The following is a 15,893-nucleotide window of genomic DNA, read 5'->3' on the forward strand; positions in this document are numbered from 1 at the left end:
CCCCTTCCCCAAATCCCCTTAATCCTAATATGTTTCTAACCCTAAAACATTAACTCATAACCCTTCAATTTTTTCCCTATACCCACCCCAGACCAAGCACCCATTAGCCGTTGCCAACGTGGCAAGTTAACTTGCCACATCAGCTGGTTAACTTGCCACGTCAGTAATCCCGTTAACACCCTAACGGTAACAGTTAATCAATGACTATTTTGTCACTTTTTTATAACATTGATGACTATTTTGTAACTTTTTGAAAGTTGAGTGACTAAAATGAAACCTAGGCGACTGTTTTGTCAGCTATCCCAAAGTTGGGTGACTGTTGGTGTAATCTACCCTTTAATTATATTCAATAGTTCAAATAAAATTTATTAATAACTGTAATTAAAAATATAATATTTAAAATTTTAATTAAATATTAAATATATAAAATCACATGCAACCCTTGTAAGGTGAAAATCATAAATTATGGAGTCTTTTATCTAAGAAAACGAAGAATTGAATAAGATATATAATGAGGCCTAAGAACAATTCCATTCTTCACTCTTTAGATTTGGGTATGGATCCATAAATTACAAGCCTGCATGAGCCATAACCAGACATGTAAGTAAATTGAAAACGGGTCCTTTTCAATTTGCTATATTTGAAAACTCAGCTTTACAGTTTATTTCCAAGTATTGGGTGTACGAAATTACGTGTGAAACCAATCAACAATGGCACTGATTTTTATTTTTTTATTTTTTTATGTTATATCAATTGCATTGAGAATCTAACAACTTATGAAACCCTTTTTTTTTTTTAAGAAATTTGTAACTTATAAAAATCGATTTAATCTTAGCTCGATTGGTATGGATATTGTTGTCAATAAAAGAGGACGTTGGTTGAGTATACTGAAGCACATTATATTCTATTTATGAGTTTAAGAGAAATTATAGGTAGTTTTAGACATTGTGTCAAAAAAGAACTATGAGTAGTTCTATAAATTTTAAACACCACATGCTCAAATCTTTACAATATGTGTACTTGAGTTGTGGGCTTATTTATACAAAGTTTCATTTAATTTTATATCAAATATGAATATGTTAGAAAATTTTAATTTAAATATTATTTTACTTTTTATAAGCTAAAATGTTAAGTAAAGATTTTGACAAATAAATGGAACTGTTATTATAGACCTATAACATCTATTTCTTTATAACAATAAAAATTTTGACAAGCAAATGAAAAAGAAAAAATAGTTGTATGAATGTACTCAAATTCGACTTTACTCAAAAACTTAAGCTAGAACTCAACTTGATAATGATTGAATTAAATTCAAATACGATTAAATCTAATTTTTGTAACTTATCTAAACATGTGTCTCAATTATGATGAACCATGTCAATTCATCTTGGAAAATGTCCCCTAACATTTAAAATGTTTTGTGAATTAAAACTCTACATAAAAGAAGGATGGAATGAATGGTTATAAAAGAAGAAAGAGCCCCAACAAAGAGGAACTTTGAAGTCATTGTCTTGCAAAAAGGCATAATAAATGCAATGAAGGAGCATAATTCATTCATCCTACACCCTCTTTTTCTTTTTTTTCTTTTTTTCTTTTTAACAATTGAGTCCATCTTGAGCTAAAAAAACATCTCTCTTTTGGCATTGTTGTCTAGTGTTATTATCCCAAGTCTTGGTCCCAATTTTCTCCATCCATCACCTTCTACAAAAAGCAAATTTGGTTTCCACTCTCCTCTCCTTTGGACCACCCCCACCCCTTTTTTGTCCATTTTCACCTTCTTTTTATTTCATTTTTATGGTACTAAACATCACTATTTTCAAAAGCTAAATCTATTGATGGAATTAGTTAGAGTAAAAATCAGTTAAATGTTATACAGATTAAATAATGAATTGATATGAAGTGATTAAATTAATTTTTTAAATAATTTATACAATTAAACTAAAGAAAAACCAATTCATCTGCAATACATAAAAGTCAGTAGGAATGATTAGCGTTAATGACAGTGGATTTTGGACTGTTTTAAACTGCTGGTGCTACTTAATAAAAAAATGGCCGCACCTAATGAATATTAAATCTAAAATAAAGAAGCTTATTTCTTTCTCCATCAAATACATAAATTAATTCAACTTAAAGTTTGAGTTTCAAAATGTTATTTATTTATACAATTTTATTGATGAATATAATTGTGACTGTTAAATAAATTAATTTATTAAAAGAATTAAATAAGTTTAAATTTCAATAAAATTAATATTTATTGTTTAATAAATATTATTTACTGTTTAACAGAATTATTTTTTTATTTTGCTAATGTAATATTTTATTTTGAAGTGATCTATAAATAAAAAATAATATTTTTATGTTATTCTTTTAAGAGTAAATATTAACTCTATTCTAACTTAATCCAATCAATCAAAGGAATTTCAATATATGTATAGTAAAATTTACTTTTAGTTATTCAAATATTTTGTTGGCATCGGTTTGAGTTTAGTTTAATCTTTATATATATAAACCATAACTTTTTTGTTTACCTGAACTTAATTTGGTTTCAAATTACCATTAAATAGAAATTGGAAACACACTTTTAACTTCTGAATTCCAATCTAAGAACAGAATTTTTTTGACCCTCCCAATTCAAAATCCTGTTTGTGCTCACTCGATACTGAGTTCACTCGCATGTGTCGACTCAGCCGAATCATTGCCCAAGTCAAAAGAAAAAAATAATGGTATCTCATTGTCATCAATCATAATTAAGCTGGTTTTGGGTCCTTTTTTTTTTTTTTTTTTTATTTAAGGGGCTATCCATCAAACCCGGTTTGGCTCCAAACTGCATCCCTGACCCGCCTCAAGTCGCGGCCCTTGAGCGTGCGACCAACGCCTTCAAATACCGACGCCCCACCAGATTTCTTACTCCGGGCGTACTCACGTGCTAAGTACTCATGCGGCGGCATCATCTCCTCCGACTCACAATCATCCGAGTCATGTATAGACTCCACCGAGTCCACTCTGTAAATCTTACTCCAGTCAGGCACGTTCACTGGCGCTGAAGTGGCCATCTTGTGACCACGTGGCGAAGCAGCGGCTGCCACCTTGTCGTGGCCGCGAAACTGGTGCACGATCCTAGGCTTGGTCGAAGAAGAATCCTCGAAAGCCAAAGACAATCCGCCCACGTGGCGCTCATCTCGAGGGATTCGGCGGCGGCCCAGGTGCTCATTCCCATTACTCTCATGCTCGACGCGTGTAGTCCACTCGCTCCGCGGATTACCGTCACCCTGGTCGGGTCGGTCTGAGACGGTATCAACCATGGACCAGACATCTTCCTCGCCGAGTTCCGTTTCGTCCGTGACGGTTTCCACTTGGTTGTGACCGTAACCGAAACTCCCGAGGTACCGTTCGCTTCTGCTGGTGGACAGTCGCCGGCCTTTCGCCATGAAAGAAATCAATACTATTGAGTTCCAACAAAGAAAAAAGATAAAATAAAAAATGAAATGGAGTCCCCTTGAGAAGAGACTTGAACATAAGGAGGCTCAGGGGGGGTAGCTATGAATATATATAGAATACGACAATGGAAGCCATTTCATTTCATGTGAATTTGGACTTCATTTTGTCTTCATTTCATCTCTCCTCTCCACACCACTCACTCCCATTGTCCTATCAGATTCATGGTAAGAGAATATACTGCCAACAAAACTCTAATTTTGCATCCATTGTGGGTTTAGTAACCCTACTTTTTCAATTCATCAATATCGATAGTTAAATTCTATTATTAGTTTTATATTAGGTATTAAATTATAAATTTAGTCTATATTTATTAATTAGATTATTCTTAGTTATTATATTTTTTAAATTTTAAAATTTTAATCTTAATGTAATTTATAATTTTAAATTTATTAACTCAATTTTTAAGTAACATATAAAAATAATAAGTTGATTTAACATTACCGTACAATAATAAGTTTGTTACATCAAACTTTAAAAATAGCATAATGTAACTTAATGAATTTAATAATTATCACTTGATCGTAACTAAAATTTAAAAATCCGAAAAATTTAAAATTGAAAATAATCAAATTAAAGTATAGGTTCTAAATCTACAATTTATGCATTGTATAAAGACTAATGTCATAGTTTAACCTAATAACATACCACTCTCTCGTATTAAATCAAAAAAGTTTTGATTTTTTGAGTTTAAATTTTATGGACATAGAAAAATAGTTCATTTAAAAGTTGAGATTTAATATAAATATCAAAAACCCAAAAAGCCTCAAATAAAATTCAAAATAATAATATCAATAATATAGCATGAATGGGAAAATAAAACTAAACTATAAAGTGTAAAGAGCACCCACCATGCAACCCTATGGTTTAAATTTTGGAGTTGAACAATTAAGACCACTAAAATTGGATTTGATGTTGGATGATGATTGTCTTTCCTTGTAAATATGCCTTTATACTTTGACTTTTTATTATTAGGTATGAAGTTAAAAAGGTTAACTTTTGAATCTAATCTATTTACGGTTATTTTTACAAGTTCTTTTATTTAATCTGATTTGAAAATTAAAAGTCTAAGTAATAACATTGTTAATAATTATCATTAAATTTTGCATATGTTACAATTTAATGTTTAAAGGTCTGATTTAAAAATTAAAGTTGAATTGATAACACAAATTGAATTTAACAAAAATAAATTAAAAGTTATAGATTGGAGGAAACAAGAAGAGGGACTAAATTTTAAAAGTTTGAAAAAGTAGAAGAAGCAGGGCATAATTAGAGCAACACATGACCTGAAACTTCCTAATCCATTTATGGAGTTCTTTTCTTAGGCTAATACGAGATTATTGCTCTTCCCTATTTACTAATCATCTCGTATTAACTATGTTAAATAAATTTAAAATCCTCATTTTATAAAAATAGAAATGTGAAATAGGAAATAATCCTAAGTGGAGGAGTGCCTCACGCGGTAACATTGATATTAAATTTATAATTAAGATTTACTATTAAATTAAAATTAATTTAATTTCAGTTTTTAAATTATTTTTATAATTTGTAAGTTTTAATATTTGGTGTACCATTTTATTTTTTAACCTACTTATAAAAATTTAAAATCATTCCAATATCAACTAAAATTATATGTATTATTTTGTTTTAATTTCTTAATCTTACCATTTTTAAATTTTAAGAAATAATTAAAAAAAGTAACTAATACATAGTAAAGATAAAAAGACTAATTTATGTATTGAAGAGAGTGGAGTTGAGTTGAGAATAAACCAAAAGATTAAAAATATTAAAAAATTAAAATCTCTATTTTATATTTGAATAAATAAATAAACCTAAATTATATTTTAGTTCAACAATTTGAGCCGCTCATACATAATAACAACAATTAACTACTAAATCCTAATATATTTTTTTCATAAAAAAAGACAAAATGGAAAGCGATGGATTATAAATATTTATTAAATATTTAATTCATTGTCATATTAATAAATCATATGTCAACAAATTAATTTTTATTATTATCTATGTTTATTATTCCAAATTTTAAAGGAAATCTCAAATGTATTACCATAATAAATACTTATCATGGGATCAAGAAAAGCAATATTTCTTTTATAACTTCGTACCTAAACTATTATGTATATTTACGTTTTAGACACTAAATTTAAAAAAAATTAAGTTATTAATTTGTTAAATTTTAGTCTTAACATTCATTAAAGGTGCAATGGCACACTATAACCATTTGTTTGATTAGAGTTTGGTTTGTAATAAAACACAGTGATTATTAATTAATTAATGTTTGAAAAAATTAATATGGAAGCTTTTGTTAGGCAATCATTTTCGATTTCAAATGACGTAATTAGATATATCCACGTCAGATTTCATTATCTTCTTTTCAATTGTGGACCCCACTTCATAAGCTTATCTATCTTCGCTTTGACTACGTCATGGGTCCCACACACCACGTGGGTGCTCACACTTCTTACACCCTCCACTCTATTTTGTTTAGGGATAATATAAAATTTTCCATCATAACTTTCTTATTTTGGCATCAAAATTTTATGTTATGATCAACATTCTTGAAATATGATTAAATTTATCGGTCAAATAGATTAGATACAGAAAAAAATTTAATTAATTTAATTAAAACTACTCAAAATTAGTAAAAAATAGAAAGTTGGAGTAAAACTAATAATTGAATAGGTTAAATCAATTTAATAAAATTATTATGATATTAATTTTATGAATTTTTAATTATTTATTTACTTATGATTGGTCTAGTTATTGAACCGATCAAACTGATTAAATTAAAAATTAGTGGTATGATTGGTTCAACTACTGATACGGTTTTTAAAATAACATATGTGACACCCAAAAATTTTTATATATATTTTTTAATTTTTTGTGCCACATCATCAAACTTTTATTTTTTTAAGTTTAAAAATTAAAATGAATTTAGTAATAGAGTTCCAAAACAAACCTACGTATTTTAATTATTCCAATGACAGGCAACTTCTTATAAAACTCTGAATTCCATATATGAAGTACAAGATATCCAACCTTTTATTACTTAACCCACCCAACAAGGTTGCTGAATGTCTCACCTCTTTGATTCTTTAATCTTGCAACACGTATAACATCCAACTTAAATATGTCCCACCAAAGATGTCTTGATCATCTCACGTGGATAAATAATTTGTTTATTTCTTATACTATTAGTGACAATAAATTAGCATTTTCATAATTGATGGTTTAGGGGATTAAATAAGTTTAATTAAAAAATTTTGGAGGTGGTTTAAAGGTTAAATTAATCCCACTTGTGGGTGAGGGTTAAGAAAAGCCAAGTCTCGTATTGTGATGAGCACATTGAACGGTTTACAATACAATCGGTAGGGTGGAGGGGCCCCTTTTTTGTGGCTCCAACTCCTACCATTTGATGTCAAAATATTATTAAACAATAAAAACCTTATCACCATTTTGACCATCATCATAAGTCTCACAAATCACAATCGTAAAGGCCCAATAAAAGCCCAAAATGAGTCTTATGTTTTTTTTAAATCAGATCGGTTCTCAAACTGATCATACTATTGATTATTGATTCGATCTATTTGATTGAGTTTTTAAAAAATAAAAAAATTATAAAAATCGATTCAACTGGTCCATATCAATTTATGAATTAACCAATTTTTTATCTCTCACTAAATTGACACCCTCATTTATTTCTGACTCAATTCGGTTCAAATAACATCGTCCAAAACTTCAACAACTGCTTTTCAATATCTTAAAAGTTTATAATATAGAGTGTTGATTCATATATTAGCTTTGAATACTTCTGTTAACACCCGTCGTGGATTTAGAGTGGATGCGAATATTAATATTCACTTATCAGTTATATGAATCTATTTTATTTTCATAAATATAATTCAAATTTGGATATTTAATATCTATATTCACTTACTATAACAAATGACGGATCTAAAATTAGATGTATGACTCATTCATTTTACTTTTTAAAATAATAATATATTTATTAAATGTGGATATTTAAAATTAGATATTCAAATTCATATATTTCAATGGAACTTTTTAGACTCTACAAGCATAATAAAAAACCATGACATGTGACTCTATGGTATTGTCATGATGAGATACGTGATTCATAACAAAGTCTACAAACTTTTGTATAAATGCAAAATGGTACAAAAACAGCATGTAACTCAAACTAGAAGAAATTATAATGTAGGAATCGGATATGATGTGGTATGTAGTATACAAAAACAGTCAAATCACAATTGTGGTACTGGTTATGCTATTATTATTGAGGACCCTCACCATTGTAACTGGCCTTTGTTTTTTTATATATATGGTGAAGAGTGAAGAGTGAAGAGAGTGGGACCTTGGTTTGCAGTGACCGGACCTGCCTTGGACCCATTTCTGAATGGTAACTGGTTGGGGTTTGGGCAAATTGTGCACCCTGACCCCCAATTCTGTCTAGTCTTGGATCCATCATTGTTAATGATCAGCATCCTATGCTATGTTATTTCTCAGACCATCACTCATTTTTGTCCCACTAAACTTTTTGTTACACGTACGACGCTGTTATTTTATTTGCTACGTACTCGAATTTTTATCTTTATAGATGAAATTGAAAAAATAAATAAATTACATTAAATTTATTTAATTATTAGTAGGTTTATGTTTTGATCACATGACTTTAAAAAGTTATAAAATGGTTGTTAAATTATTAAAAAGTTTTTATTTAAGTAACTAGAATGTTAAAATTGTTACTATATGGCATTCTCTGTTCGCACCACTTGTATTGATTGAAAGCTTTCCTTTCTCTTCTCTTCTATAATTCAGTTTTTTTTCATAAATAATTTTGAATATCACGAATCTCCGAACTAAAACCCAAACAATCTTCTTCTTTGATATCCGATACTAATCGCTAGATCAACTTGGATCTAAGATATGTTCTTTCACTTGTTAAGGGCAATGATCCATTATACTAATCGCTGAATCGTTGCTTGGAGCTTGCTAGCCAGACTTCCTTTTTTGAACAAATAGAACTTAAGAGTCTAGTGACTTAAATAAAATATTTTAAATAGTTTAGTGACCATTTTATAACTTTTTAAAATTAAATGACTTAAGCATGAACTTACTAATAATTGAATAACCTTAAATATAATTTATCTATTAAAAAATATTATATATACTGTTTTTTTTAAATATTAATTAAGGGTCCATGACCTCTTTTTTAAAAAAATTCTATTAATATATCAAATAATTCAGAAGAGATCCAAACCCCAACGTCCCATTGTGTGGATAAAATAAGACATGGTTGTATACCCTACGGTTGAGACATCCCAAGTCCAATCAATCTACGGCTATAGAATATGAAATAAAACCATCCAATAACGTGGAACTGAATCACATTGATGTTATTTGGTGTAGTGGTAAGCATGTTATATTTTAAATAAAATTTTAAGTTAAAATTTTGTGATTGAAAATAATATAATATAATGAAAGTTTTATGTACTTATCATTTAAAATTTTAATTTTACTTAAAGTTGATGGTGTTAGCATGTTATACAATGACTCTTATTTCATTTATCTACCAAGATTTTGATTATTATTTATTTATAATAATATTTGACATTCAAATTATATCTAAATTTTGTTAAAATTTTAAATTAAAAATTATAATATATATTGATAATAATATTAATTAGTAAGAATTAGATTGTATGTTTAATAAAATTTATAATTGTAATTTTTTATTAAATATTATTTTATTTTAATTAATTATGATTAATATATTTTATATAAATTTAAAATTTAATTGAAATAATATCTTGACTAAAATTTATTATTTTTATTTCACTAAAAAATAATTACTTTTATTAAAATTAAGAAAAAACTTTTTAGAAATTAATTTAATAAAAATATATTTCATATTTTATGATTATTACTGGTATAAAAATAAAATGAAACTACAATACACTTAACCGTTATGGTAAAATGTTATCATAAAGACCCATTGTTATAGAGAAGGCTAATCATAAATAAATTGTGCAAAAATTATATGAAAATTAAAATTAAAATATAAAAGAGTGAAAATTAAAAGGATGAAAAATGAAAGGGTTATTTTATTAGGTGTTAAATTAGTGAATAATGATGTAAAGATAGAATCCCCAGCATGACCCACCAGTGATGTGTCCCTATACACCAAAACATGACAGCCGAAATTAACCATAATGCATCGGCAAAAAGCAGAGATTAAAAAGTGGGTTTTTTTTCATTAAAATTCGAATTGTATTTTATTTTTTATTTAAAAATTGAGTAATTTAATTTATATATATTAGATTAAAAAGCGAAGGGAAACACAGTAACTGATAGAACCAACAACTTCTTTCATTCAGAAAAATTATATCCCAAAAAATTGAGCTTACTGTATTTGTACAGAATTTTGCCTAAAACTAATTCAACTACTTTAGTAATGGAAACAACTACTTTGACTGCTAATAACTTAATAGACTAACTGTCAATTGTTGACTTATTCCTTAACATTCACTCAACTGGTGAGCTTTATCATCTTCTGCTTTGCTTTATAAGGACTCGAGTCTGTTGACAACCTTAAGTTGTGTCTTGGTAAAACACCCAACTAGAAGAGGTTTTCTGAGCACATCTACCACCTGGCCCTGAGTTGGAATGTGACCAACGACCAGCTTCCCAGTGGTCATCTTTTCACAAAAAAAAAAAAAATAATCAAGCTCCACATGCTTGAACTTGGAATGTAGGATTGGATTAGCGGATATGTCCACTGTACTCGAATTGTCACACCATAGGGTTGCTTTTCCTGCAGGCTGAACTCGTAACTCTCCCAACAAAGACTTCAGCCAAGTAACTTCTACTGTAGCATGAGCAAGACTCTTGTATTCTGCTTCTACTAAAGAACGAGATAACACCTGCTATTTCTTAGAACCCCAAGAAATAGGACTCCCTCCGAGAAAAATACAAAAACCGGACATTGAGCGTCTGTCATCAGGACCATTTCCCCAACTAGCATCTAAGTAACCAACAAGAGACAGGCGAGAGACAGCAATGAAATAAACACCATGATCTATAGTAGCCTGCAAATACCTTAAAATACTGTACAAACCCAATTTTGGGCCCAAAACCCCAAAGCCCACTAAATACCCACTAACCCAAAACAAATAACCTACCCAAATCACCCCAAAGACCCAAACCTACCCATGCCCACACACACAACAAAAGAAAAGAGCTAAGGAAACCCTAGCCGTTCAGCACCTGCTCCCCACCCCATCCACCACCGACGTTTGCAAGCACCGCCACTGTGCCACCGCCCCACTTGCGCCTGCAACATTAAAAAAAGGAGAATAGACAGATATTAAAAAAGGGAAATGTAATGGCTATTTAAAGGCCAAATCCAAAAACCATTGTAACATTCGGCATTTTTTTTAAAAATAAAAGCGAACAACATTCGATTTCAAGTAAAAACAGAGACTTTAGCAACATCAAAAGCAGGGAATAGCCCCATATCAGAGACCGGAGAATCGAAAACAGCAAATCTAAGGTCTATTTTCTTTTTTTCTTTTCGAATTTATTTACATATATTATCCCCATCTTTAATAAAACAATGCACATATATTAAATAAGTAAAACAAATAAAAAAAAGAAAAAGAAAAAGAAAAAAATTACCTAGGGGCTATTTCCAGCCACCGTGTACTGTGGCCGACGCGACGGCGATGGCGGTGGTTCGACGACCGGAGCTAGGTCGGAGACTGAGAGAGGGAGAGAATTTCAAAGTTTCATTCTGTTTTTTTTTTTCTGAAGTAAGAAAGAAATGAAAATTTTAAAAGAAAAATGGTTTAAATAGCCTTAGTGAAACGACACCGTCTCATTTAGGCCCCTATAATATAAAACGGCGCCGTTTCACTAAAGTGACCAGATGACTCGACCCGGACGACAGAGGATCCGCGTGTTTCTGTTAAGCGGGATAATCGCGCGCGTGGTCCTTCCGCATTTTTGTCTCTTTTAATTTAATCCCTTTTTATTTTCCTTTTGTTCTCAGATTTTCCCTTAGATTTTGCGCACTTTTCAAATTGGTCTACGTTAAAACGTCGTTTTGGGGTTTGGTCTATTCTCGTTTTTCATCCCTATTAGTTTGTGCGCGCCCTATTTTAGTCCCTAATAGCTTCTATTATTTACGATTTCACCCCGCAATTTTACTTTGATTTTAATTCAGTCCTCAAACTCTTATCATTTTGTTGTATTATTTTAAATCTCATTTATTTTAAGCTTGTGTGTGCAATATTTATTTTAAACTTTTACATTGTGTATATTTTGAATTTATATATATATATTATATTTTAAACTATTATATGTATATATTGTCTATTTTAAATTTCATGTGTTAATTGTTCTATAGGTTAATTATTTGAAGTTCCTTTATTGTTTATTATAAATCTTTTAGTATCATTTATTCTAAAATTCCTTATATTGTTCATATTTAGATATTTTGCTCCATCGTCATATATATTTTAGTGTGCGTTTATTTACTTATTTCTTATATATACGTTAAAATTTATTATTATTATTACTTTCATCCTTTATTCACTATTATTATTCTTACTAATGCATTATTATTATTCTTATATTCTACTTCATTATCATATTATCATTATTGCTATTATCATATTATTAAACCAATTAATTTTATATTGATTTTGTCACATTATATATTTTCTTTTACTATTACTATTATCATTATTATTATTGTAATCATTTATTATTATTTATCGTTATTATAAATATATTTCTTTTATTCCTATTAATATATTATTATTGTTTTCCCTTTATTATTATTACTAGTATTATCGTCTTGTTATTAGGTTAATTAATTTTATATAGATACTATTATATTACTATACATATTCTCTCTGTATTTACTTATATTATTACTTATATTATTATTACTATTATCATTATGATTTATTACTTTATTATTATCATTATTACTACTATTATATTATTATTATTATATTTTTGCCCATTACTCTTTAAATACTCTTATTTCATTTTTTTCTTCTCTCACATTATATATCATTTATTTATTTATATATACACATATACACTTTCATACATCATTCCAAAATTATTGCTTATATTATTACTATTATTAATATTGTTGTTATCATTACTACACTATCATTCTTTAGTTTTACATAATGATTGTTTATTTATTACGAGTTCCTTTCGATTTGAATATTTCCTAGTTTATTTATTATTTGTACTCGTTAATTTTATTTTTACCCTTATCATTATCCTTCACATCTGCATCTATGGTTATTCTAATGTCATTTACGCACCTTTTATTATCCCATTTTATTACGACTTATGTCATACTACTTTTACTTAACCCAAAATAATTCTTTCATAAAAGTAAATATTCCGTATTTGGTAATTCGAGTCAATCATGCCCTAACTTACTGGGTTTCGATTTTTTTCTTTTAACCTAAATCACGGATTATTCTTTTAAATCACAATACGAGTTTTAAAAATGCTTATTTTCGGGGATGCGAGGTGTGGTACCCTAACTTACTGGGTATGACATTTTGTTACTTCGAAATAAGATTTTTCGCAAATAGAGGCAATATTCGGTGTTCAAAAATTCGAGAAAACGTGCCCTAACTTACTGGGTTTCGATTTCTCTCGTTCACTCTAACTAACCGAATGTCCTTTTAAAAGAAGTTAAAATATATTAATTTTTATATAAAAGGCAAGCTCGCTCTCAAAAATTCAATATGTCGTGTCCTAACTTACTGGATGTGACATTTTATGTTTTGAGACGAGAAGGTCTTTAACATTTGAGCATTTTTTTAAAGAGGGATCGTATTTCAAATTCTTTCAAATTTTCAAATTTTCGACACTAAGACGCTAATTAATCAACTAGGTACCAATTTTGGGCGTATCGAGGGTGCTAACCCTTCCTCGTGCATAACCGACTCCCGAACCTATTTTCATGACTTGCATGGACCAAAATCGTTGTTTAAATAAATCAAACCATTTTAAACAACCACTTTTACGAGGTGACCCGATCACACCTCATCAAAAAGGATTGGTGGCGACTCCCATTTTTTCGTTTTCATTTTCATAATCCAAGTCGATTCCCGTTTTTCCAAAAAATAGTTACGACAAATACATTTAACAACTTTGAAATGGTGATCAAGGGGCTTGTGCATGAATTGACAAACCCTATTGATAGCAAATGCAATATCAGGACTGGTGATCATAATGTATTGAAGGGCACCTATGATGCTCCTATATTTCGATTCTGCTAAAGAACGAGATACCACTTGCATTCCCAGAGGAAAAACACAATTTGAGCCCTGGAAACAATATTGTTGGGAGGGACATTCACAAACCTTGAATTTGGACTGTATAACAGACATGGAAAGTACAAAAAGAGCAAATTGATTATTCTGTTAAAAATTGGTTATTGTACGTCAAAATGAGGTACATGTAACACGCTATGTGCAATTGTTTGATTTTTCTATCAACTAGGCTAGTTTCTAATAGTAGAAATGGATGAAATTGTTAATAAAAAGAACTATTTGCTCTTTGATCTAATGTACAGAGACTAATTTGTTCATTTTTTTAATAAAGAGATTAAAATACAATCTAACTCTTAATATAAATATCTTCATTATGCTTTTACCTACTGTACGTGGTCTCATCTCTTGCTCTCTGAGTTTTTTTTTAAAATATGGGAGTAGTCTTAATAATTCTCTTGAATGTTACTAACTTATATCTAATCATGCAAAAGATGGTAATAGTAAAAGGTTGTTGGTAAAAATAGTATGGAGACTATTACATTAAGAGTTGGATTGTATTGTGTCCCTTTACTAAAAAAAATGGGTAAATTAGTCTCTATATGTTAGACCAAAGAGTAAATTGATCTTAATAAAAATCTCATCTATTTCTACCGTTAGAAACTGGTCCTGTACGTCAGCATGAGGTATATGTGACACACCACGTATCACTGTTTGATTATTCTTTAGCCATACCAGCTTATAACAGTAGAAATGAATGGATTTTTTAACAAAAAGGATCAGTTTGCTCTTTGATATAAAGTGTAAGGACTAATCTGCTCATTTTTTGAATAAAAAAAGTAAAATGTAATTTAACACTCAGTACAGGAGCCTCCATGATGTTTTTACTAAAAGTTGTTTTACTTGTACCATTTTATCTTAAGCATTGTTTAATACTTTATCCTTCTATTTCGATTATAATCTAAAAATTATTTAATTGCTTGATTCGGTTTAAGTTACCTAATCTTTTTAAATGTTGTTTTATATGATACTTAACTTTTAAAAATTATAAAATCTTATAAAATTAAAATTTGTGATAAAAGTATATAAAAATACTATAAAGTTAAATATCACATATAAATTCTTATAATTCTTTCTTTAAGTATAGTTATGAAATATTAAAAGACAGATATATTGATAAATATACCAAAACAAAGCAAATGAATTTTGTGCCTCGTTTTGTAACACCCCTATATCATGTTCGACTCAAAGAACCTAATATAGGAATATTACATTTGGTGCCAAAGTAATTCTTGGCTAATCACTAATATATTAGAACATAAAAACGGACACTTGGAACATACTTAATAATTTTCCTAAGTACATGTCATTCTATTCAAAATTTTAAAACATACCCTGTTGTTGCTTGAAGATGTGATGAGATGACAGCTTGCAATCTCAAAATTCAACTCTTCAAAAATTCCTGTACCTAATCTGTGCACGGAAACAAACCGTACGCTGAGTATACACCTAGTGGTATTACTATAATTCAAATACTTAAGGTAAAACAATATATATATATATACATTAAATCTTACCACTATTTTACCTTTAATAAATCATTCATGCATTTAATCTTTAGTTTTAATTTAATAATATGTATTTTAAATAGTTTTTCCTCTTTTTAATTTATTTATCTTCTTACTACATCAAATCTATTTCATGCATTTCATCAACAACCATTTCATAAATCATTATTTCATAAATTTCATTTCTATATCTCAATTCAATAACTTATTCTCAAGAAAATATTCATTTCTATTCATAATCAATCAATAACAATCATTTGTCCAGTACTTTAATATAATCATTCAGTAATCATCAGTTATTCAGTAACATTAGTCTTTCAATAATTATTTTGTAACGTCCCCCCTACCCGAGACCGTTGCCGGAGTCAAGCAGGAGACATTACAAAACTTATCTTAGCACTTAAACAGTTTTCGTAGTAAACTATCCATCTGCGTCACAGTCTCTAAAAAAATCATATCTCGAGTTACGAAACTCGAA

The 15,893-nt window shown here is 29.0% G+C and overlaps 1 protein-coding gene across 1 annotated transcript; it reads right to left on the bottom strand.

Moving 5' to 3' along the window:
- Positions 1-2,351: 2,351 nt before the first annotated feature.
- LOC108461872 (uncharacterized) lies at positions 2,352-3,709 on the bottom strand. Its single transcript, XM_017761842.2, has one exon. It carries the CDS (start codon positions 3,426-3,428, stop codon positions 2,796-2,798), a length of 633 nt encoding a protein of 210 aa, XP_017617331.1. The 5' UTR covers positions 3,429-3,709; the 3' UTR covers positions 2,352-2,795.
- Positions 3,710-15,893: the final 12,184 nt, after the last annotated feature.

Source organism: Gossypium arboreum, chromosome 9, assembly GCF_025698485.1.
Source record: "Gossypium arboreum isolate Shixiya-1 chromosome 9, ASM2569848v2, whole genome shotgun sequence".
In the NCBI taxonomy this organism is placed as follows: Eukaryota; Viridiplantae; Streptophyta; class Magnoliopsida; order Malvales; family Malvaceae; genus Gossypium; species Gossypium arboreum.